The sequence below is a fragment of the Trichoderma breve genome, chromosome 1 (assembly GCF_028502605.1).
Source record: "Trichoderma breve strain T069 chromosome 1, whole genome shotgun sequence".
In the NCBI taxonomy this organism is placed as follows: Eukaryota; Fungi; Ascomycota; class Sordariomycetes; order Hypocreales; family Hypocreaceae; genus Trichoderma; species Trichoderma breve.
The window spans coordinates 293,154-318,158 of record NC_079232.1 but is presented as its reverse complement, the minus strand read 5'-3'; the positions used below and the strand labels follow the sequence as shown (position 1 = coordinate 318,158).

The following is a 25,005-nucleotide window of genomic DNA, read 5'->3' as shown; positions in this document are numbered from 1 at the left end:
GGATGAGGGGAGACCAGGTTCTTACTTTATGCTCAAACCTTGCTTTTCACCCGCTGTAAGACTTTGTCGTCAGATGCCACTACGTTTACGCAATATACCCTTGCACAACTTAGTACCAGATGTGAGTGCCTGATGCGTTGCTCACAAACACATACGGATCACCGATTTTCCTCATGTGCGCAATGAGAGTTGTATTTACTTTTGGGTGTTATTTAGTTATCATATTATCTATTTAAACTGCTATTTATTTACAGTGTTATTTATTTGCAATGAGACACAGTCTCGTTGGCGGGTTGAAAGCAACAAGCCAGCAGAGCTGACCGGCACCTGACCTTGAAAACCTGAGTTCATGGGTTGTGTTTAATGCGGAAATAACATGAAGTCATACCACTGGCTAGATCTGCGAATGCTACCCAAAAATACCACGTACTTTAGCAAGACGCTTTTTGAACGTCTCAGCTGCGCAATAACGATGCGGTATTTTTGTGTTTATCGCGAATAAGTGATGTGTCCATATGACGAACGTTAGATAGGCAGTGGTCTAGAAATATATACAGAATACAGAACATGGAGCACATAGAGCAACTCGCTTCTCAGATCAGCTACCTCTGAGTCAAGTCATTTATTGAGATTGTCTCACATGAGCATGAACAGAAGATGCATGTAATTTGAACAGCGTACTCTACACACTAGGTGATGTCTCAGCCAATATTTTTTATTCTTGCTGTCTAAATGGAAATTTTCCTCATGCTACGTACCAAAATCCATTTAGATACCCTCTCTGGCTTTCAATGCAAGTAAAGGGGCCGTCCATAACAATGTATATCATCAATAACTCAATAACGCTATCACTGACGAATTTATAAAGTACAGACTTGAAATTGCTTGGTTGAGCTATGTAATCATAACAAATAAACAGCATACTCGCTTAGTAGTCCGCTCAAGCATACACATCTCCATTGCTTTGTACATCATGCAGCAACATGTTTAAATTTCCAGAAGAGTCGCAGCCTTCCACTTCTCATCTGATGCAGCAAGTTCCTCCCCGACCTGCTTCGCCAAACCGAACGTCTCGGGGCCCAAGAGCAATCGCAGCGGCGGGTCGTCCTCCTTGGAGATCTTGACAATCACATCGGCCACCTTGGCAGGCTCTGAGCGGTAGTTCCTGTACTGTTCTCGGATCTTCTGGAATTCTCCCACAGACTGTTGGTATGGCTCGCTGATGATAACCTCGTCGTCCGCAAAGCCAGCCCAGTCGGTCTTCATGCCGCCAGGCTCCAACACGGTGATCTTGATGCCGAATGGTGAAAGCTCCTTGGCCAGAACACCACTGAAGCCGCCAACAGCCCATTTGGCAGCTTGGTACGCCGACAATCCGGGTGTCGCCATGCGGCCGCCCACGGACGAGACTTGCAGGATGCGGCCGGACTTTTGCTTGCGCAGAATTGGGGTCACAGCCTTGGAGACATAGACGGTTCCAAGCAGGTTGACGTCGATTTGGTCGCGGTAAATGTCAATGGAACTATCTTCAAGTGATCGAGGAATGGCATAGCCAGCGTTGTTCACCACAACATCAATGCGGCCGAACTTGTCGACGGCGGCCTTGACAGTGCTCTCGACTTGTTCGTTGTTGGCAACATCGAGGGCCAATGGTAGGATGCGGTCCGGCCCGTACTTTTCAACGAGATGGTTGACAGTGGCTGGGTTGCGAGCAGTAGCGACAACGTTGTCGCCGTCAGCGAGGGCGGCCTCGACAATAGCGAGACCAAGGCCCTTGGAAGAGCCGGTGACAAACCAAATGCGGGCCATTTTTGTGAAGTTGAAGTGATTTGTTGTATATATCGTCAAGTTGCGAATATCTTCGTAGATGATGCTTCTTTATTGTAATGCCTTGAGTTGTGAAGAATGATGCTGTTGACTTGTTGTCTCTGCTCTCAACATACGCGGCATCCCCTTCATCTTTATAGATCTGTCTCTCAACCCACATTGGGAATCTTGAGCTTTAAAGTCCTCATCTTCACCCCATTTGCTCTACCTTAACTCCGTGAGGAGGCAATCTACACTCGAGTTGTAAACTTGCCTCCCCCTCAATGTGCGGCTCTCCACGCCGCTCAAAAGCGAGTCTGTACAACCGCAAGCTAGCGGCGGACATGGCCCGACAAGTGAACCAAGATTTGTTATCCCCGGGACTCCATCAGGGCGAGCGGGTTTTTCCCGCTCGGCGCGGCCGCTCCAATTTGTTAAAATCCCACCCTGCCGCTTTCAGCAAGGTTTGCGGGCAGAGTTACGGAGCTGGCTCTCAAAGCTTTTGCCTTCCATCAAATGTCCTCCTAATGTAATTGTCATCCTCGCTTGTCCGAAGCGCTACACACTGAACACATACGTACACAGAAAGAGGGACAATAGAGATTCGTCAGTAAACAGAACCTCTCAACTCGTCGCCGGGCCTCCTCCGTCTTCCAAACCAACTGCCGATGTTTCAAGTGCTGTGAGTGGACCGGAGCTCCGTGTTAGAAAGCGTCATTCGTTCCCGCTCCGGATCTGTAGAGCTCCTGAGCGGCCGCTTGTACATTTCCGGAGCTACGATTATCGCCATCAAAGCAACCACCGAATTTCGTACTGACAATCTTTGCGCATTGGGGTTGCTTCTAGATTTTCCTCTTCCGATATGAGTGACAAGTCTTCACAATCCAGCCAAAAGGCTGTGCGTGCCTGCGCAGCCTGCCAAAAATACAAGCGGCGCTGCGACAAGACCTTGCCCAGCTGCTCTCTCTGTACCAGGTAAATATTCCATCTGCCTCTCCTCATTTTACCTTCTTCATGTAGCCAGGGTGCTACCGTCTCTCTTATACTGGTATTTTACCGGAATGCCTAGCATCTACCAGCTTCCACTTCCCGCATGCTGCTTTAGAGCGGCCGCCTTACCGGCCGTTGACTCCGGCCCCTGCTCCGAATCAGATTTCCATTCTTGTAGAAGTCCTTATATCTCATTGGTCTATTGCTCACATATCCCAGGTTACGCAGGCCATGTGATTATTCCAATCGGCAGTCGGAGAATGAGCTGAAAACCCGAATCCAAGAGCTCGAGTCTCTTGTCGCCAACCATGTTAGCAGGCTGTCTCCTCAGCCTCAATCCACTTCGACGGCTTCCAGCCGGGACACAACCAGCTTCTCAATATCGCAATCTCCTTGTGCATTTTATCCAGCAGCCCTCCGCTTCCAAAAGCTGTTCTTGGATACAGATATCCAGACTCGCCCGGATGCTCCGTCGCCGCCTTCGAGTGACATGATCCCCGCTGCCGTTTGGGCCTACTTAGGGGATCAGGCTCAGAGCGCGGCCATCATGTCACAGTATTTCCATACAATACACAAGTGGATTCCCATCATCAGCCAAGTGCGTTTAACCTCGCTGGCTGATTTGGAACTAGGTAACCGCCCCAGAGCGGATTTTGCTTTGTTGCTCCTTGCCATGAAGCTCATCCAGAATGTGCCCGGAAGCTCGTCCAACGCAGTGAAAGATTTGCTGTACATCTGCGCAAAGGAATTTGCAGCTTCTCTGGAAATAGCAGGTGTTTATACGCTGCTAAAGCTTCAGGCTAATCTACTCATCTCAGTGTATGAGATGGGACACGGAATATTTCCCGCTGCCTATGTTTCAGTGGGCTGTTGTGTAACACAAGCCATGGTCCTCGGCATCCATAATCGGGAAGCGCCTCAAATCTTGGAGCAGCCGCGCACTTGGATAGACTGGGAAGAGAGACAACGGGTCTGGTGGTTGGTTGTGATCCTTGAACGGTAGCCCTCCTTTCAATGCATATATCATCCGCGTGATACAAGTCTAATGACGAGCAGGTACATCACTTCTGTTGGAGACAACCGGCCTCTCCTATCCGCCGATCCTAAGACAACATCTCATCTGCCTGTCAATGATGACTCTTGGGATTCTGGAGTAAGTGGCATCCAGTTTGCTAACAATACCAGACCAGTGAAGCTAATACCTTTTCTACAGCAAGCCATGTATCCTGAGCGTCTCATTTTATCCTCATCCAAACATTTGTCAGCAAGCCCATTTGCTCGTCTTGCTCAGGCCTCTCATCTCCAGGGAGAGGTTATCAAGCACTGCAATGATGATACTCGAAGCCTAGCGCTCGTCCAGAATGACGTCGAGGTGCTCAGCCAGGTTTTGTGGTCCTTCCTAGAGGTCATCGGCAAAGACAGGTCCAGTATGATGCACTTTTACAGCTCCGTGGGAGTTTGTCTAAGGTGAGTTCAACGTTTACCATGATTTTAAAGACGAGTCACAATACTAAGGCTAGAGATTTACTATTTAGCGCGCTGATGAAGCTATGCGATCACCACTCCTGCGACTCATTCGCCATTTACAACGACAGGGCCCTCGACGTGACCGAAATGGCCCTTGCTCGCGAAATAGCTCTCCGATGCCAAAGCATAATGAAGGATTGCATTTTCAAGGCCATTTCATTCATTGAAGTCCTCGGGGAAATGGTGCAAGATCAAGAGTCTATCGAGAATCTCGCTAGCTTGTCGCCCTGGTTTTTGGATAGCATCTACCAGTGCCTGGCGAATATCGTTTATCTCATGGCTACGACTCCAGCTGTAGAAGCCTCAGGATACCCGTCGCAGGTGTCTCTATGCATGGACTTGTTACGAAAGGCAAACCAGAGATGGAACGTCGCAGGTAAGTGAAAATAAGGATTGGCCATTATATAGCAGCGGTATACTGACGCAGGTAATACAGGAGCTTACCTTGAGGCTATTGACTTGATAGAGCATGAACTGAAAGTCAGTCATTATTAGAGCCATTCTCTTCGAATAGTTACTAGAGCGAAAAGGCCATGTTTTCCTAGCAAAATTATGGTCTGCCCTATCGCTGTCCCCTATACGTCGAGGGAAGAGTCTGCAAAATGACTGGATTCAATTTCTCACGCAATAATTAAACAGTGTATATATCATGATAATATTTCCAACTTTTGGCAAAACTGAGAGTTGGTTTTTAAACTGTCGACCAGGCCTGTGATATCAGGTTGTCGCTCAGAGAACGATTGCTCTGTCGCGGCAATTTAAATGTGACGGATATAAAGGAAAGACAATGATTGGCAGGATTATCCTGGACATGGTTGCAGCTGGCCTATTGGGTTCCATCCAATGCAGGGTATTTGTATGGATGAGCACATCATACAAGAGGGACTATTGGTCAATAGTGTAGTACCAGGAGCTGGCGGAGGATTTCAGCTGCATACAATTCAGCCACAATGCTGTGTGATAAAGGCGGAGTCAAGGTTTCCTGCCGAGGCAGCGGTCTTAGACATTGTGAATATATGTGCGATGCTCTCTAATTTTCTTCGTGTGATGTGTATTGAGCACTGAAGGATCGAAATTTCCGGCATGCGACAACCATGTCCAGCCGTCCTAATGCCTTAGAGCCTCTCCAGCCTATCGGCGATAATCTCTACCTCTATGAATCCTCCGATTCTACTTCCAATGAGAGTCAAGGCCCCTCTCTAATCGTTCTTTTCACTTGGCTCGGCGGAGCTACGGCCTCGAGAATTCAGAAATATATCCTCAGCTACCGCGCCATCTGGCCTGCAGCAACAATCCTCCTTGTCACTACACGAGTATTTGAGTTTGCAGCTGCAACATCTGGTGCTATCCATGCGCGTTTAAAGCCGGCGCGCGATGCTATTCGTCGGCATGTTACCAGCAGAGTGAAAGACAGGCCATCTCTACTGTTTCACATATTCTCCAATGGAGGACTTCATACCGCTATCCATCTGACCCTTTCACTACGGGATACCAAAGACAGAGTCGAGTCGCTTGATCTCAGACGGTATCTCAACGGCATCATAATAGACTGCTGTCCTGGACAAACAGACTATATGCGCACATACCAAGGGGCCATAGTCTCTCTTCCATCTACTCTTTTGGGGCAGCTCCTCGGAAAGCCGCTCCTCTTTCTCGCCGTAATTCTCTCTACAAGTTTAACACATGCAGGGTTAGTTGCTGGCGTAAAGGACTATCGCCGACAGCTTAATGACTCGAATGTCTTTGGGAGCTTGGCTAGACGGCTTTACTTGTACGCCAAAGAAGATGTAGTGGTTGGGTATAAAGATGTTGAACTGCATATAAAAGAAGCAAAGGAGAAAGGGTACGAAGTTGATAATGTTTGTTTCTTGAACAGCAACCACTGTTCGCTGCCTCGGGGGAATGAGGACATGTATTGGGAAACTATTAGGGATTTCTGGAAGAAATCGGTGTTGAAGGGGGAAGATCGAATAACATGCAAGCTATGATGCTTACACTACTCAACATCGGGGTTTAATGGGATATGCATCTGTTAAGCCCAAAACTTATACACAAAGAGACATCTACCCTCTAGAGTTACCACCAAAGACACCAACAACATGTGCGTTCAGTCTTAGGTAAAGCAGCTCTTCATTCACCAAGCTGTTCAACCAGCCAATATATCAAAACCGTCGTTGCTAATCGTGCTTGGCAAACAACATACACCCGCCCAGCTTAATCATCAAACACTGACAAGTCATCAATACAAGCAAGCCAAGCAAGCCAAGTACATATCTACTAATCCAGCCCACCTTTCCATCCGTGGGTCAACAGCACCACTTTTCTGTCACAAGTCAGGAACGACACAAACTTATTGGATGGAAAAGGGTCTCGATATGCGGCCAATTATTCTGTGAAGCAAAAGAAGTACAGTACTTCCTAGAAAAGTCTCCGCTGTTTGTGGTTTCGAAACTCGGGCTCCATGGACTCCGGGGTGGCCGAAAGAGAGAAAAAAAGACCCTTGGTGGATAAGAAGAGTTTTTTTTTTTAGTCCGCGTCTATTATAGTTGACAGCTTCTGGAATCACGGGAAGAGTAAGCTGAACAATTCCAGCTGCAAAATAGTAATAAAATAGTTTATTGTTCCCAAAAATTGACATTAATATTGCGCTTCTTGTCTTATCTTGAAAGTACATATGACTATCAGTATCAATCGCTTCATCGCATCACTTATTAAAATTAGACATGCGTCATCCAGGAACAAAAACAAAAACCCGCTGCCAACTCCCCTCTAGCCAGGGCCCGACGATACTAGCCCGGCGACCGGCATCGCGACAGCTTGCACTAAAACATTCCTTTTCTAAAAATACAATTGCCCGATATTCATTTCTTATTGGTCAATTGCAAGGTTCCCAGGGGCGCGGTGGCGACAGGTTAATTAAGTCATCCGCAGCTTTTACCCGAAGAGTTTTGCCATGAGAGCTGAGAGCTTCGCTCCTGAAGATCCCACTCCCCACTGACCACCGAGCTGCCGGGAAAAGGTGAAACTAGGCATGAGCGTAGTGTAGAAAAAAGAAAAAAGGGAAGAAAAAATCGAAAGAAAAATGTCACTCGAGCTCCATAATTGGAAGCTTTCTGAGCCATCTTGACGCACAAGTTTAAAAAAAAACCAAACATGTTCATATTATAGCCTAGCCCACCCTAACTCCATACCATAGACGCAATCGGCTCAATCGCCATGCAATGCAAATTCGCCCGAGAATCTGGGACCGCTGGGCCGCTAATCTCATCGTTTGCCTGTCGAGATCGAATCGGAGAAATGCCATGCCTTGTTCGATCGATATATTGATGCTTTATTTTGCCGTGCCGTCATCTAGGAGATTTTCCATCGCCGCTGCCACAGGAGGTTGCATCGAGAGAGGGGCCTTGGCGGCGTCATTTCAGCCGGATCTGATCGTAGACGGTTAAATTTTCACCAATATATATCCCAATTAGATCGTGCCGGCAGGTCAAATGAGGTAATGATCGAGCAGGGTCCTCGGCGAGATACAGTGAAAGAGAAAAAAAAATTCAGGTCGCTATATTATTAGGTGCTACTTGAGGCAGCTGTTTCTATATCTATCGATAGTTTTGGCACGTAGAGGGTGACTGTTTTGTCCACGGAAAAGGCCTCAGAGCCTAGAGCCAGGTATCCTAGGTAGTCGCCAGACTTTGGAAGCTCGGTAGTGGTAGAGGTGAGCTTAAACAGGCTGTTGATGAGAGGAGAAATGTCTCCGTTGAACTTTTCCACTGGCGTGTTCGTGTACCATGTCAGGACGTTTTGCTTCTGTTGGTTGGTACCAGCGTAAAGGTTGCTATAAAGGGTGGCCGTCAGCAATGCATCCGCGAGGGGTTCCTGAAGTACGCAGAATACACTTACAAGTCATTGCCATCAAGCGTCTGAGTGGAAACAGGACCTGTGGCGAAGCCGATGGGCTGAGTAGCAGGGCCGATGGCAGCAAACCAAACCATAAGTTCGTACTTGGCCTTGGAAGGGTTTTGGGCAGCCGTCTTGTCGCTGTCGATGAACATGTCGATGGCAACGTTGGTGTTGAGGTTATCAGCTGTGAGGTCGGCGAGACTCGCGGCAACAGTAGTCTCGTTACCAATACCGTAAGACCATTGGAGGTCTACGTCGACCTTGGAGATACTGCTAATAGCCGCAGGGAATACATCGTTGTCGACCTGGATGTTGGGGAAAGCGTGAACTGGGTCATCCTCCGGTCCAGGGGGGTACTGCCAAGAAATCATAAACTGGGGAGCCGTGGTCTTTGTGGCATATGTGCCGTTGTTAAACGTGGTGACCTTGAAGTCTATCAGCAGGCGTTACGCCAGGATAAGGAAGCCTGGGTTCCAGGTACATACATTAACACAAAGCGCTCCCGGGTCACCCGGGTTCCAGTTCCATTGATTGGGGTTCACTATTAAGAGCAAGTGTCAGTTGAGCTTGTTGGATCACCATTTGCAGCAGGGAATGGATGATGAGTATGGATGGAGGAGAGGAGACGTAAAGTAGCAGTGGTAGATCAAAAAATGACCCAAGATGCAGCAACGAGCTTTTCGAGTGAAGTTTAGGATGGAGATTCAAGAAAAAGACACGGCGCTCTGGTTTGGCTTCATAAATGGTTCGCAGACATCCAAGATCATTTCCAAGGTGAGAGCCGCAGCGTCGAAACATAAGAGGCCTCGTCATAAGAACAAGAAATAGTTGGGAACTAATGTGTACCGCCTTGGCCACATCCATCTTGGCGATCTTGAATTGATTTGATTGCGCCACAGCAGATTTCCAGGGACATTCCAGGCGGCACCTACAGGTATATTGCTGGCCTTCTGTGTCAGGCGTAATTCCAAACGATTTCTGGCAGTATCTCGTTTTGGTGACACCATTCTTTGGTGGTGCCGGCGGCTTGGGAGATGGAATCGGGGGAGGCTCAGGCGCAAACAGAGGCGGCTGGCCAGTTGCTGCTCGGTGGGATTGGAGGCCGAACAAGATGCCCAAAGTGACGGCGATTGGGATGGCCAGCAGCGCCGCGTTGACGAGGATGCGGATTGTCATGGCGGCTGCGGGAAAAGCGAGAGAAGAAAGAAAAAACGAGCGTCTGTTGCCGCAAAGCTGCGGAAATCAACGAGCGAGCGTCGTCGAGGGTCGCTGAGGGCCGTCGAGAGATTTTGGATGCTTTTGTCGAATGGATGGAGGGGGAAGCTCAACTTCTCGTGAGAGGAGAGTCAGCGATACGAGGACCTGGAGCTTTGTCCAAGGTACGGGTTACGAGGTACGAAGCGCATGTACATGTACATGTGCCGGGTGCCTGGACTCGGCTGTGCGAAGGTGTGAAGAGTACAAGCTGAGGCGTGGCCGAGCCCGTGCAAGCGCATGTACTCGTACGGTACCCGGCGACAGCGTTGAATTTTGCTGGCTGTAGCAAGTACTGCCCTCCGCTAGTGGACGCGGTGGGCGGGCTTTAGTGGTCTAGCGCACAGGCCGGTAACGCCTCAGCGGTTCCGCGAAGTGCTGGAACCGCCTGAAGCAGCTGTGCTAGGGGGGGAACAACGATGAGCCGCAGCTCGATTGCTCCGAAAATCCGTCTTCACGCTGGAAACAAGTGGGCGCCGCCACAAACACGATTCTAGTGCTCGATGCAGCAGCTGTATCCGTGGATCGCCGGGGATTGCGAGGGATAAGGGAGAAGAGGAAGAAAAAGTCAAAACTGGGACGGTGGAGCGTCTGTGACGGGGGATGATGCACTCGTGTCAGCCAGAGAGAGTTTCTAGGGGGGCTGAAGACGGGTGACGGACGGGCGATCTACCATTGACATAGACGGGAGTCAAGATGCAGTGTTACAGTTACATACGTTCACATTCACATTCACAGCAGGGCGGCAAGGCGGGTATCCGTTTGATGTTTGATTGCTCCGAGTAGGTACCCGTACGAAAAGCAGATACAGTACTGTGGCACATACGAGGTTGGTCATCCATCTGTCATAGTATCAGGTCAGAAAAGGGGGCCGGGTGAGAGCGAAGAAAGAATAGGGAGGTAAACAAAAACAAAGCGAACAGTGCAGTGCAGCCTCGAGTCAACAAACAACCTAAGCAAACCGCCTCCCAGCCTCACAGCGAAGCCGATGGTGCCGACGTTGACAATCGAATGGCGTTGAGCCCCCAGACAGGCATCGCTTTGACACCAGCCGCTTTGCCGTTATCAATGGATGTCTGACGGCCGCTACGAAAGTAGTACAAGCATCACTAGCATGTGCACATGGAACCGATTCGTGCGTCAAGTCTGTCAGTTTCTGCCTGTCTACTTACAGTATGCGCCGCTGTAGTGCCGAGAGCAGCACCAACACACGCATGGAGCGCTACGGCTACGAAGCTTTTGGTGGCATCTCGGCCGTATCAACGATTGCGGCGATGCCAACCATTGAAAGGAAAACCCACCTCTGCTCCATAAAGTACGAAGTTGCCTCTCTGCCTGCTTGCTGCATGTACTTGTTGGGCACATGATCGCGGGTGAGGCTCTCACTCAGGCCATCAGGCCGGTGTCAGAGAGTCAAGGAAGAGGAGTAAAGTAATGCTACTGCTGCTGAGTACTACTTGGTAATACTGATCTATTCTTTATTCTCTCACCTCTTTCTCTTTTTTCTTTGTTTTTTCCCTCCAACCACTTTTTCCCAACCACACCTCAAATCTGCTTTTTCTCAGCGCTAATCCAATCACGATCTAATCCGGTTTCCTTATCCCGATGGTGGAGACGAAGCTTGCCCCTCTTTTTCCCTCGGAATCTTTGAAAACAAGAATCAAAGACATGCAAGGCAAGGTGGTCGAAAATCACGGCGGTTCAACCATCACTTGACATCGGACTAACACCATCCCGACGTCTCAGGTCTCACCACAGGCCGATCAGAGCTGCTGTGCTGAGCAAAACGCTGCCGGGAGATTTTAAGTGGATGGTGGGAACGGGTACCTTGAGTAGGCATAGGATAGTCTCGTAGCCTTGGGCCAATCACGCCGGGCAGGATTGAAGTGATTGCTTATCTATTGCACCCCCTTTTGGCGTTACTGTACTGTATGGAGTACTCGTCAGCTCGAATGTCTCTTTGTCTGTCTGTGTCTGAATCAGAAATCAGAACCCAAAAAAAAAGGTGGCTTGGACAAAGTCGAGACAGGAGTGTGTTTTTGTGGGAATTGCGCTCAAGCATACAAACAAGGTAATGCTCGCACATGCGCCTACGCACTTGGCATTTGCAGCTCCGCACTGAGGCTGCAAGTCAAAAACAACATTCAACGACAAGCTTCATTTCATCCGACGTCAAATTGCTCTGCCCGGTGTCAATGGATATCAATGGTACAAGTACAGGTACAGCGACTAATAAGCAACTGCGTGTGCCAGACAAAGGTCCAAATATAGCAGCAGTTCTCCTCTCTGCTAGGACCGCTTCGTACAAGTACATGTCCCAGTAGTAATTCCCGGCCCACGTCACGCCACTCCGGGCCTCGTATTTTCTTTGGGGACATCAGAGAAACAGGACAGACAGAACGGACAAAGAAAAAAATCGAAAAAAAAAAAAGAGGGTGCATGCACACTGGCCTGGCCTGTGTCAACGTTGCTTGCGTTGTGCGTTATACTGCATTGGTCGTTTCCGACCAGCCTGCAAACCAGCCCGTTTGTCGCTAGCCTATGACGACGATTCCCTGCTCGCCTTATCCGCCCGCCAGAACACGAGAAAAAATGGTGTGAACCCTGTCTGCAGCGCGCGTATCCTGTACAAGATACGATGCGAAAACTGGAACCCCGTACGGCCCAGCTGCCGCTTGTGCACGCCCACTGACCCAAGTACTGTGTACCTGCATCAGCTGCCAGCCCGTTTGGCGGCTCCGCAGGCTAGCAGCACCGCCTACACGCACAGGCGTTACAGGCAGCTGTCGATGGCGGGCTAGGGAGCTGCTGGAGCTTAGCGTTGGCCACTGGCAGCCCACTGGCAGCCCACTGCCACCCGCTGTTCCCGCTGAGCTGCTGCTTTCAAGGTTCGGCTTTCAGCTGTCGTCACTCCAGTTGACTTGAGTCTGGGTCGTTTGGCATTGGCGCTTGTACATTTGCAAGCATGATGTGAGCCAGAAAGCCGTGGATTGTGGATGTAGATGTGGAAAGCTACTAAGATATCCATACTGCGAGTATTCTCAAGGTCCAGCTAGCATCGCATCTGATGGATGTTTATGTAGCTGATACAAGACTACAAGACCTTCCAAGTACTGCCTACCGTCCCCCCCACATGCACCTTTTTCTCGCTGTCTGTCCCAGCCGCACTTCGTGTCTGGTGTCAGTCAACCCACGGTACCTCCACGAGGACAGACCCCCTCGTATGTACTTGCTAGCCCGACCAACCTCGTACCAGCGCTAGCTCCATCTTTCACATCTACCCAGAATCCGTACCTCGCGCGGTACCGGGTACTTCCTTACTTGTGCCACACCACACCACCCTCCATCTCATCCAACATTCATCTCCTTCCGCCTCGGCCTCTTCCTTTTTCACTACCTTTCTTGCTTTCTTCTCTCCTCTCAACCTTCGCTATTCCCCTCCTCTCCCGCTGTCATCTGCGGCGAAAATAGCTTCGCTGCTCACATTCGTTTAGTACATATAATTTTTTAGGGGAAAACCTACTCTGTCCCCTTCAGCAGCGGCCCCGTTACACCCCCAGGATAGCTTGCCCAGTGCCAGGCCTGTCTGTGCTGCTACTTTCGTTTATCTGGTGCAATCTTCAGCCTCTTTTCGATCCGGCCAAGGATACACTTTTTCACAGTTACTGCATCCATCACTGCCATTCATCATTGAGGAGCAAAGAACAAGAAAAAAGACCCTCTTGCTCCGGGCTGACCGGCTTCTTCCCTCGCTCACCCCTTTGGTAATCCGATAAGGCCCTTCTCTCTCGCTTGTGGCCCGAGCCACATAAAACCGTTCGCCCACCATGATGAGAGGTCACCAGGAAGAGTATGAGGAGATGGTTGATATTGGCAACTTCCGGCGTCACCACCAAACCGGCTCCGACGACTCTCATCCACGATTGCTCTCTGACAACATGAGGTCCAACCGCTCCAGTGCAGCCCATCCCGACGACTTCACAGCACCGCAATGGCCGCCTTCCATTGCAGGAACGGGAAGCTCTCCTTCTCTGACCCTGAGGAGCGGCGCTACAACGCCATACGACCACTTGTCTTCGACAAAACACCTGATATATGCCGATTCAAGATCGTCTACTCCAATGGTATTTATAACACCCCTCTCCTCTCTTCTCCTCTCTCCCTGATCCTCTGCTTTTGATCCAATTGTCAGAGATTGGTAGTATATAGGTACTCTGTATACTTGTGACCATGACCATGACTCTTGCCGCGAAGTCGCCGCTGACGTCCTTTACTTCCTGTTTTCCTTAAACTGCAGAACCCAAGTCACATAAGCCTGACCACTCTTCTGCCACAGAATGGCCGTTCTCCGAGCAAAGAGGTTAGCAGCGACAATGATGACCACAACGGCGTGGCCATTTTGCACGACCGAGACGATTCCGACATTTGGAAAGGCTGGAGACGATACCTCTACACTCTGACGCCCTTTCTCACCCTCCTCAACACCGGAGTGTACCTGACCTACCTTGGACTTCGCATTGCCTGCGTCATCCTGGCGCAAAAGGCATCCGGCACCACCTTTGCCGCCGCCTGGGTTTTCATTGCTGTCGAACTTGTAGTCGCCGTTCCCTCGCTCATGCACAACATCTGGACCATGTGGTCTTTGAAGAAGAGGCACAGGCCCAAGATGAGGCTGACCGGAAACGACGTGCCCACTGTCGATTGCTTTGTTACCTGCTGCGGTGAAGATGACGAGCTTGTCATGGATACGGTTCGCGGCGCCTGTGATCAAGACTACCCCATTGACCGGTTTAGAGTCATTGTTTTGGACGACGGCAAGTCTGCCGGCCTGGAGCGATCTTGCGCAATTCTCTCGCACACCTATCCCAACCTGTATTACATGGCCCGTGTCAAGATTCCTGGACAACCCCATCATTTCAAGGCCGGAAACCTCAACTATGGTCTGGATCAAGTTCATTTGTTGCCTGGCGGTGCTTCCCAATACATGGCGGCCCTGGACGCTGACATGGTGAGTTTTCTCTTTTTTCTTGGAGTTGGGGGAGAAGATGGGAGACGGAGAAAGATCTCACCTGTGAGCCGTCAAATTGCGTGGACTAACATGTGTCCCAGATTCCTGAGAGAGATTGGCTTCGCGCTTTGCTTCCCCACGCTGTAATGGACCCCAAAATGGCCCTGGTTTGCCCACCTCAGCTGTTCTACAACACGCCCCCCTCCGACCCTCTAGCTCAGTCTCTGGATTTCTTTGTTCACGTCATTGAGCCCATCAAGGACGCCATGGGCGTAGCATGGTGCACTGGATCCGGTTACGTCGCTAGGCGAGAGGCTTTGGAGCAAATTGGAAACTTCCCCTTGGGCTCGCTGGCCGAAGACGTGGCGACATCGACTCTCATGCTCGGTAAGGGATGGAAGACGGCCTACGTTCACGAACCTCTTCAATTTGGAACCGTTCCCGAAGATTACGGCAGCCACTTGAAGCAGCGTACTCGATGGGCTATTGGTACCGTGGACACGTCGTTCAAGCTCAACTTTTGTCTTTGGGGTGAAAAGGTCCGCCAGATGACATTTGCCCAGCGCTTCTCCGGCTTCCTCTACGCCTCGCTTAGTCTGTACACAATCTTGCTGTCCGTCTCGCTCTTTGCCATTCCCATCATTCTGATCATGGGCAAACCCCTGGTCGCGTACGCCAACGATACACAGCTTCGATGGCTCATCCGTGCCTGCTTTGCCAACACCATTGTCAACCGTCTCTGCGAGTTTGTTCTCTTCATCCCCGCCGGCTATCACACTGGCCAGCGAGGCTCTCGTTACCAACTTTGGATGTCGCCTTACATTGCTCTCTGCATCATTCGCGCATTCGCCCTGCCAAAATGGCTTGGCGGAGAAGCACAGGCTTTCAAGCCTACCGGTTCGCTCTCCTCGGCCCTTAATGAGCGTGATCCCAAGCTCAAGAAGAACATGTTCCGTCGTCTGTGGACCATCCTCATCAACTACATGGCGCTCTTCCACCTCGCATTCGTTTACCTGACACTGGTTGCTGTATGCCTTGTTTCGTACCGCTGCTTCTTCCAGGAGAGCAACCGCGTCAGAGACATTCTCCTCTGCCTGGTGACGCACGCCTTCTGGCCGCCTCTGACGTTCATTTTCATCTGCAGCTCCCTTTGGACCCCAGTCGCCTACGCCATTGACCCTCCCCAGATGCCCGATCGAGAGGATCTTCTTGTTCGCGACCCCGAGACCAAGGTTGCGCACCCGACAACCCAGAGCAAAAAGATTGCCTTTGGTGGCCAGGCCGCTTGGTTCGAGTTCGAATACACCTTTTCGACACTGTATACATGTCTTATATTTGTCGCATCTTTCCTTTTCTAAATGCATTACGGTGGAAAGGTTTCAGAGACACACGTACATTCAACCGTGTCTTGGGCTCCACGACATTGGAGTAGGGTTCTAATGTGAATGCGAGGGATGTTTGATGGCAGCAGAGCATTACGATGAGCACCGGCTGGGTTCCACGGGATATTTTGTCATTTTTTTCTAGATGTTGAAAGGCGCAAGGGATATGTATGAACATAGAGACACACGTGAATATTTTGACTTGAAAGGTAATTAAGCAGCATGCTCGACACAGTCGAGTCTATTGCAACTATAGATTAATACGGCGCAATCCGCTATGTATCTAGCGAGCAAATGAACAACACATTCATTGCAGTGTTCTTTTTCCAAATTGGTCCGTACAACTCAAGAGTGAGACTAGTGTGGTGCTCCAGGCCAGCCAGAGGCTCGGGATATTCGGCTCGGAACAAGTACCCTTTGTTTAACCTTCTTGATACAAGTTGACACGCATAATAATATCCGTCTACTGTGCAGCTTAGCAAGACAGCAAAGCTTAGCAATGGTCCACCTATGCTCCAGCGGACGGACAAGGCATGGTCGGTACGGGATAGGGGGTGATGATGAGGCGGCTGAGTCTGATGGAAGGTCATTACGAGCCCGGCCTAGGCGTCTAACGTGCCCTAGATCGTGTCAGATTTGGGCGAGCCATAACGCGTGGCTACCAAGTTTCCAAGGTAAAGGGCTGAAAATGGGTGGAAGCTTATTTCTTGTTTCCGTGGGTGGACTCATTCTGACGTTCGTGATGGGCGGGTTTTTCCCTCTTGAGTGGAGCGAGTGTCACTTCGTACGGAGGACTCCGAGGACTTGCTTGGGGGGTTTTTTGTGTTGGTGAAGATTACATATCAATACGATATTGTGAGGGAAAATAGGGGATACGGGATGGAAACCTGAGGGTCACAGTTACGAGTACAGGTACGAAATCGGGGACTGTGAGAACATGGGACGAGACGCAGAATCGCCTGTCTACTATACATGGGTAATATGGGCTTTTTGGCTTGCTGTGGAATAATTGGTTGCAGGATACTGAGAGCGCCATTTGAACTCTTTTTGTGTGTTCTGGAACCTTGGCGGAGCGCCGAGTTACCGTTTTCGGTGGGAGTGAGTTGACGTGCGGGGAGAAAGTGAACTCTGAATGCTTGACGTGAGGAGGGTTCGGTAAAAGATACTTCGTGTCTGTTCCTTGCTTTTTTCCTTTTCTTCTTGAATGGAATGTATTGTAATTGTACTGTATGGAGTGTCGAGGGTGGGGGATAACGGAGGGGAGCAGGTTCACGGTGGTTTAGAAACGGATTGCGCGGCGAGTGGATTCACAAAACGCAAAATCTCCATGGATGGGCCTTTGTTGGTGATGAATACGGAACACCTACTTGCACTGTCCTCGTAAACACCGGATAGTAACCCTGTCCGATATTTGTCTATCCCTTGCGCCCGGGCGGAGACCAAGATGGATCGTATAATCGGCCCAGATCCAAATATAGACAAACAGACGAACAAAAACCCACGCCCTACGCTCCCCGAATTCACCGCTGCCCGGGTGCTGACATGAATAAGTGATGGGCGTTTTTTTTTTTTCCAACAAAAACACGCAGCGAATCCCAATGCAATGCATGCGTGCAAGGCGGCGGTGCTCCGGCTGGTCGGCTTAGGCGGCCTGTCATCACCTTCCAGATCTGTACGAGCACACTTGTTGTGACCCCCGCTCGCTGTTTGTCTTGCTCGTTACATGTCCGAGTTACCGTGCAAACAAACAGGTTATGAGGAAGCATGCTAGTAAGGTAAATTTTTGGGGGAGGGGATTGTGACTGGTTACAAATTTATAAACGAGAATTGCCGAGCAAATCAAGAGACGGAGGGCCGGATTGGAGCGGAAGGGAAAAGCGAGCAAAGGGCTTTGTTGCGGCAGCGAAGGGGGACCACGGGATCTTCTCCTTGGGATGGACAAGACGTTTGGTTACATTCTGGTTGACGGGGTGATCTGTGGGATTTGAGCTGTTTGTGTGCAAGTGACATGACTTTTTTTGGGAGGTTGGGCAACATGTACGGATGTAAGAGCGCCTTTGTTGGCGTTGCTGCTATAATGCGAATGGGAATGGATGGTTCTGGGGGCGCCGAATGTATGTCAGGCTTGTCTTGATGCTCCGCTTTCCCCGCATCTTTGTCTTTTCGGGCATATTGAACGAAAGCCCGATTTTGGTGATGGAAGGATTGACTCTATTCTGTTTTGGGGTGTGGGATGTTGAGAATGGAAAGGCTGGGGATGGGGTTGGGTGCTTTGAATGTGCATGTGCGAACGGAGTAGATGGTGTTAATATGGCATTTATCGTGATGACCTCTTTAGCTGCAGGGTAAGTATGTGTTTGTAGATGGGCCTCGGATATGAGATGGAGATGTGAATCTGGGGTCATGACCATGACGTAGCGTCAAAGATTAAACCTTCCAAAATGGCGTCTCTGGCTGCGATGGTGCTATTCAGTTTGCAAGAAATTAGGGATTGCAAGTTGAAAATGGGTACCTATACATGAAGAGAATATGCGCGGATTGTCTGTTTCTGTACAAGTCTGCTGGTCATTTTTCGGTTTCCTCTTTTTATTTTGCAAACCACTTTGGGTACCATCTGATTCGGAATCCAGTCTTGCCAGCAGCTTAAACAGAATCTCTCTTGCTTGCCGACTGAGTTTGGCTTCCCCAGCCATGAAATGCAGTCGCTTCTAGAACCTTGGGGAGCTAGCAAATGGAAAATGTTTCCATTCGTCAGCTGTTGTGTCCAGTCCCGGAGAGTGAGAGCACATGCAGCCCTGGATGAATTAGATTGTGATGCTAATGCCGTCTTGCACCCCAAAAGCAAAGCCCTACCTCAGCTAGTGTCTATGTAAATGTATATTAAAACTGCATTTGATGGCACGACCTCGCTTGCCATGTGATGAATCTGTCATGTCCTCAGCAGATCATCATCAATAGCCCAGAGACCAGCAGATCTATACACAATTAACCGCCTTTCGGGCACTCACAGACACACGCTATTGGCCCCAGCCAGCGCCTAGCCTCCCTGCTTTAGGCTCCTCGGCGGCGTCTCAGGACCCCAAGAAACCCCGCGGCTCAGTCGCACAGGAGACACGATGTCACCACCATCCCTTTACCTGTACGTCTCGAGACTCCAGTCGCCAATCACAACGTCTGGCGGCCTGGATTGTCACGGGGACGCAGCCTGCTGACGGCAAGGAACATTTTGCCTTTTGATTGCTGTCTCAAGGCGCCGAGGGGAGGAGAGGACAAGAGGGCGGCAAAAGAGGGAACAGAGACCCAAAAGGAAGCCGGGTTGCTGCGAGAGTGGAGGAGGTGGAATCAATCTGCAACAACAGGCAGACAGACAGAGGGCAGCGGAAAGCGTATTACGTGAGGGAGGAAATACGACTTAAGATAAAAGAATAAGGAACGATGGAGATGCGCATGGATTCTGGATGGGACTGTAAGGAGCAACTCCCGATCCCCTCTTCTCTTCAAGTTCTCAGTCGTTTGCCTATTTTGCTTCTCGTGCAAATAGCGAGGCTGAGATTTCGATATGTTGAACATAAAGTTGACTCTTGCCTTAGCAGCAGCGCAGATACCGCTTGCCGGTGCTGCCACACCAACTCGTGAGCCTTTCCGCCGTGTCTCTCTTGCTTCTCTTCTCATCTCTTTTACTCTGCTGAGAGGAAAGATGAGATACTCTTGTTCTCGATCATGTTGCTTATTTCTCTTGTTAAACAGTTCGGCCATGGACATTCGCTCCGCTGCCACTTGGATCAGTTAAGCCTGGGGGATGGCTGCTAGGTGAGATGGTCGCCATGGCGAATGGCATGGCAGGCCATGAGCACGATTTCTACGTCTACGTGAGCGAGTCCAGCTGGCTCAACACGCCGGGTACTGGCGGGACCGAGTACAGCTCCTTGAACGAGGGGCTGCCGTACTGGTTCAACGGACTCGTACCGCTGGCATATCAGCTCGACGACGACAGGCTCAAGGCGCAGGTCCAGGAAGTTGCAGATACCGTCTTGGGGTTCCAGGCCACTGACGGATGGATCGGGCCAGAGGTGGGTGATGCCAGAAACTTTTGGGCTCGCACTCCCTTCTTCCTTGGCTTGACGCAGCTTGTCGAAGCGGATAGCTCGTGGGAGACCCGGGTCATAACGGCGCTCCGTCGCTTCATGACGCTGGCCAACAAGATGCTCCGCAACAACAGTCAGGGATTTGCAAGCTGCCCTGGAAACGTCGACTGCACTTGGGGACAGGCGCGTGTGCACGATCTCATCATCACTATCCAGTGGTTGCTGGAAAAGTATCCATCCGACCAGGATTCACTATTGTGGGACAACATGAATCTGTTTTACTCTCAGACGAACTACAAGTGGGCGGATTGGTATACCGAGGGCGTATTCCAGGAGGTGGTGAACCCTAATAATGCCTCCAACTTTCCATATATCCACGGAGTCAATGTCGGCCAAGGTACGTTGTTGTTCTCACAGCGCTTATACCCCCATCGAGCGAGCGACTTATAACCAACCATATGCACAGGCTTAAAGGCATCGACCGTCATCTACAGAGTGACAGGGGACGATGATATGATTACCAAAAGCCAGAATGCCGTCGAATGGACATTTCAATATCACGGCTCAGCTTCTGGATCCATCCTGGCCGACGAGAGGGAGCGCGATTTGGCCCCTTACATCGGAAGCGAACTTTGCACAGCCGTTGAGACATCTTACTCCCTGGCCTACATGTATCAGGTCCTTGGGTATAACTCGTATGCCGATCGTGCCGAGAGGACTATTTTCAACGCGTTTCCCGTGATGATGACTGGCGATAAATGGTCTCACCAATACATGGACCAGCCGAATCAGCCCTCTGCCCTCAACATCATCAGGAGCGACGGTAGTGTGCCGCAGGTCTTTACGACGGCGAATAGCGGCGTGGCCACAACATTTGGCATGGAGCCTCTGTATCCCTGCTGTACGGTGAATCATCCTCAAGGATATCCCAAGTTTGTGTCCAATAGCTGGGTGTCGCACGCGGGCGGTCTGGCGCATGCTCTTCTTGGCCCATCAACAGTAAAAACGGTTCTCAACGGAGGTTCGGTCACAATTACATGCGACACAAACTATCCCTTCAGCAACGTTCTCAAGTACTCCATCAATGCAGACAAGGCTTTCACTCTATACCTGCGCGCGCCCGAGTGGTCCAATAACCGGATGTCTACCGTGTCTCAGTCTGGCGCGTCTTCATCTCGCCTCACCCTTGATGCCGATCCGACGACGGGCATGACCAAGATCTTTGTCAACCCCGGAAAGACTACCATCACATACATCATCGTTGCCGGAGTAAGGACGGAACAAAGGCCAAACAACAGTGTTGCCGTCTTTTATGGCAACTTGCTCTATGCGTTAGATGTTGGCTTCTCCCAGACTTCGTCTCTGCCACACGCATATTATGATCCCAGTGGCGCTGGGATTTCTGGCTTGCCCTTCTCTCAGCTGCGAGATTACTACGTCAACAGTACTAAGCCGTGGAACGTCGCAATCGATCCCTCCACAATTCAGTATCATGGTGTGAGCAGCAATGCTACCCTCCCAGATCCCATTTTTGAGCAGGGCGCGCCGCCGAACTATATGACTGTTGATGGTTGCCAAATCAACTGGCCGTTGTATCTTGGAGTGACGCCTGATGTGCCGCCTCTGAACAGGAAATGTATCGGGGCGAGGAAGTCGTACAAGTTGGTGCCGTATGGAGGCGCAAAAGTGCACATGTCGGATTTACCAACAATCAAGTTTTAAGCCTTAGCTTAATGCGAGGATCGTGAGATGATATATGATGAGATGAGATAGAGAGTGTTGTCGAATTCTTCCATTGCTTGTATATATGGAATGAGTCGATGGCCTGGTTGATAAATAGGGAACAGGGTGCGTCTGTAGCGAACATGACGGCGAACATGAGGGACTTTGTTAGTATTTTGGTTTGTTAATTCTCTTTTATTTCTTAAATACCATGTTGTACTTGATTCGCAAGCAATGTACCAATTACTCTTCTGGTGCTGCATCTGCATCTGGATTTGCCGACAGAGGGTGTTCGCTTCGGTTTATAGCTTCTAGAGTGGGCATGGTATCGTCGACGGTGGCATTCGTTATTATTGTATATGTCGGCCACAGTCTTCTTGAATTTTGGCGCTTTTAAACCACTTGGAAATCCAGAGCAGAGCTTGCAAGAACTTTGGAAACTTGGCGACTCTGTCCGGAGTACGTTGCGACATACTCGACTTGTCTGAAAAGTGGAATGCATCGACTATATCGAGTAAACAATACTGGATATAATATGTCTTCGACGAATAGGAGGCAGACAGGTTTATAGTGATAGAGCATATAATGCCGCGTTGTTTGATGATGCAATACTTCAGTTAGTACGACCGAGGTGTTAGTTATCGGCGAGACCGACAACTCTCAACGTTTTGCTTCCAGTGTTTCTGAGCCATTTCTCTGCGAACCGCTTGTTTCAGTTCTTGATAAACGTCTATTATCAGAAATGCGTAATTTCTTTCAAGAGGGGCTTATTGGGTCATTGTGCATCTTGGGGAATTTTTTCTTATGGATTTTTGTGGTGGTTTTCTCCTTATCAAGTTCCATTGAAACAAGGTTGTTGCCGCGGGAGAGCTGGGGATGGGGATAGCATCACCTCGGTTATGGTCTAATAGCCAATCAGGGCTCTGGACTTCTCAGTATGCTCCTGAAAGGATGTGCGCTATGAACACTGTCAGGGATCCACATAGCGAGGCTCGGTAATGGTCTTCCCTGTTCTGGTGAATTGCCTAATTCGATTCAGGAGCTCCGGAAGATCGGCCGGTCGCTGGTAGTTGCCGGCCGTAGGCGATCCCGAGCTGGATGGAGTTGCGCTTCCGATGCCTCGCCCAGCTGTTGTGATGCAATATGCGGCGGGACTAAGAGAGAAGTGTCCTGTGATGTAATTCAGAGTCAAGTGCGTGTTTTTTTCTAGAGTTATTTAAGTCTGAGAATGTCTCTCGTTGGTATCAATCCGCCACACTCATCAGCAACTCATCAACATATCTATCTACCTATCTTAATTCAACGATCCAAAGCATTCAACAATTCAAAATATCCAACCATTCAAACCATTCAAAGTTTTCATAAACTCTACGACACAATGGGCAGTGCGTGGCAGCCTCCTCTGAACTATCTCACCAGACCCGTTACCGTTTTAGGTGCCGGTGTTCTTGGCCGTAGGATAGGTAAGCGATTCTTGCAACACATGTATTAAGATAGAGACAAATACTAACAACTGTACACAGCATGTATTTGGGCGTCAGCAGGATACAATGTCAAGATTCGGGATCCCAGCGCACAGCAGCGTGCCGATGGCGTGGCATACGTTGAGGAAAACGTGGCTTCATACGCCCAGAAGACCGGAAAGACTCCTGGAAAGGCAGAGGCATTTGAAGATATGCAAGCCGCTGTCTCTGATGCATGGCTTGTCATAGAAGCTGTTCCAGAAAAGATCCAGCTGAAGATCGACACCTTTGCTGAGCTCGACATTCTCACACCTACCGACTGCATCCTCGCCTCAAATTCATCCTCTTACAAATCGTCAGAAATGCTGGAGAAGGTGTGTGATGCTAGGAAGTCTCAGATCTTGAATATGCATTACTACATGCCTCCCGAATGCATGATCGTGGAACTTATGACAGATGGCCATACAAACCCGGAGATTTTCCCATTCATGGTCGAAAGGTCACGAGAGGCAGCGACATTACCGTATGTTGCAAGGAAAGAATCCACAGGCTTCATCTTCAATCGTCTCTGGGCCGCTATCAAGCGCGAAGCTTTGACCATCATGGCCCAGGGGGTGTCTGTTCCGGAGGAGATTGACTCCATGTGGACGGAGATGTTCATCAAAGGTGGCATGGCGCCTTGCCGAGCCATGGACAGTGAGTATTTCTCGCGCTTAGGATTAGTGGAAGCGGTCAACTAACGAGTAATTCTTCAGATGTTGGTCTTGATACGGTGGCTTTCATTGAGAACCATTATATCGCAGAGCGTGGCTTGTCCCCTGAGTATACTGTCGACTATCTACAGAGCAACTTCTTGGAAAGTGGGAAGCTGGGGACCAAATCCGCCAAAGGTGGTCTCTACCCTCCTTCAGAGGCTAAGCCCATCACCACTAATGGTACCTCGAATGCGCCCAAAATGCTCGTTCTGGATGTTGGTCTCTCCGCTGCTGCACCGAGCATGAGCTCGGGTGAAGTTCTTCAGTTTAGCCCAGGTGAAAAGAAGCCACACGTTTTGGTCAAGGGTCAAGCATTGCCTGACGGCATCGATATCGACCGTCCAAGTGGCCGTATCTTCTGGTCTAACATGGGTATTCCCGGAAAGACTGATGGAGCCATCTACTCGGCCAACGCTGATGGAACTGACATTCGCACTCTTGTGGCTCCCGGCCTTATCAACACCCCCAAGCAGCTGATCGTTGAAAGTGTGGACAAGAAGATCTACTTCAGTGATCGCGAGGGTCTTTCCGTTTATCGCTGCAACTTTGACGGCTCTAATCTGGAGTTGTTGATCCAGAACGGCGATCTCGAGAACCAAGAGCATAGACAAGATGTGTCGAGATGGTGCGTCGGTGTCACTGTAGCTCCTAAGCTGGGCAAGTTTTATTGGAGCCAGAAGGGTCCCTCAAAGGGTAGCCAAGGCCGGATTTTCTGCGCCAATATTGAAACCCCAGCAGGCCAGACGGCCCAGACAAGAGATGATATCAGGTGTCTTTTGAAGGATCTTCCCGAGGCAATTGACCTCGAGGTGGATGAAGAGACCAACACTCTCTACTGGACTGATCGCGGTGAAATTCCCTTTGGCAACTCCTTGAACAAGGTTCAATTGGATGAGTTTGGCCTCACAGCAAAGTCGCTCTCTTTTGGGGATTATGAGGTGCTCACTAGGCATCTCAAGGAGGCTATTGGCCTGAAGCTGGATACCAAGAATGGTCGTATCTACATGACCGATCTTGGAGGCAACATTTACCAGTGCGATCTCGACGGCAAGAACAAGAGTGTTATCTACTCGGATGATTTCCGAGCTTTCACTGGAATCACTCTGTTGTGAGTGG

General features: G+C 50.0%; 7 protein-coding genes across 7 annotated transcripts; 5 read left to right on the top strand and 2 right to left on the bottom strand.

Annotated features, from left to right (window-relative positions):
* Positions 1-987: 987 nt before the first annotated feature.
* T069G_00107 (short chain dehydrogenase domain-containing protein) lies at positions 988-1,809 on the bottom strand (the record flags this gene model as incomplete). Its single annotated transcript, XM_056167317.1, has 1 exon — positions 988-1,809. One exon carries the CDS (start codon positions 1,807-1,809, stop codon positions 988-990), a length of 822 nt encoding a protein of 273 aa, XP_056032633.1.
* Positions 1,810-2,668: 859 nt separating this feature from the next.
* T069G_00106 (fungal specific transcription factor domain-containing protein) lies at positions 2,669-4,818 on the top strand (the record flags this gene model as incomplete). Its single annotated transcript, XM_056167316.1, has 6 exons — positions 2,669-2,781; positions 3,016-3,795; positions 3,853-3,949; positions 4,010-4,263; positions 4,332-4,699; positions 4,760-4,818. The coding sequence occupies 6 exons, from the start codon at positions 2,669-2,671 to the stop codon at positions 4,816-4,818; spliced, it is 1,671 nt and encodes a 556-aa protein (XP_056032632.1).
* Positions 4,819-5,417: 599 nt separating this feature from the next.
* Positions 5,418-6,340, top strand: T069G_00105 (uncharacterized protein; the record flags this gene model as incomplete). The annotated part of the gene is made up of 2 exons (XM_056167315.1): positions 5,418-6,182; positions 6,254-6,340. 2 exons carry the CDS (start codon positions 5,418-5,420, stop codon positions 6,338-6,340), a joined length of 852 nt encoding a protein of 283 aa, XP_056032631.1.
* Positions 6,341-7,887: 1,547 nt separating this feature from the next.
* T069G_00104 (glycosyl hydrolase family 12 domain-containing protein) lies at positions 7,888-9,396 on the bottom strand (the record flags this gene model as incomplete). The annotated part of the gene is made up of 4 exons (XM_056167314.1): positions 7,888-8,155; positions 8,221-8,645; positions 8,706-8,761; positions 9,153-9,396. 4 exons carry the CDS (start codon positions 9,394-9,396, stop codon positions 7,888-7,890), a joined length of 993 nt encoding a protein of 330 aa, XP_056032630.1.
* A 3,905-nt stretch (positions 9,397-13,301) lies between these two features.
* On the top strand, positions 13,302-15,840 carry T069G_00103 (glycosyltransferase like family 2 domain-containing protein; the record flags this gene model as incomplete). The annotated part of the gene is made up of 3 exons (XM_056167313.1): positions 13,302-13,598; positions 13,772-14,482; positions 14,584-15,840. The coding sequence occupies 3 exons, from the start codon at positions 13,302-13,304 to the stop codon at positions 15,838-15,840; spliced, it is 2,265 nt and encodes a 754-aa protein (XP_056032629.1).
* Positions 15,841-19,688: 3,848 nt separating this feature from the next.
* Positions 19,689-21,671, top strand: T069G_00102 (beta-L-arabinofuranosidase; the record flags this gene model as incomplete). Its single annotated transcript, XM_056167312.1, has 3 exons — positions 19,689-20,346; positions 20,416-20,839; positions 20,897-21,671. 3 exons carry the CDS (start codon positions 19,689-19,691, stop codon positions 21,669-21,671), a joined length of 1,857 nt encoding a protein of 618 aa, XP_056032628.1.
* A 1,378-nt stretch (positions 21,672-23,049) lies between these two features.
* T069G_00101 (3-hydroxyacyl-CoA dehydrogenase, NAD binding domain-containing protein) lies at positions 23,050-25,001 on the top strand (the record flags this gene model as incomplete). The annotated part of the gene is made up of 4 exons (XM_056167311.1): positions 23,050-23,134; positions 23,195-23,830; positions 23,890-24,419; positions 24,468-25,001. The coding sequence occupies 4 exons, from the start codon at positions 23,050-23,052 to the stop codon at positions 24,999-25,001; spliced, it is 1,785 nt and encodes a 594-aa protein (XP_056032627.1).
* Positions 25,002-25,005: the final 4 nt, after the last annotated feature.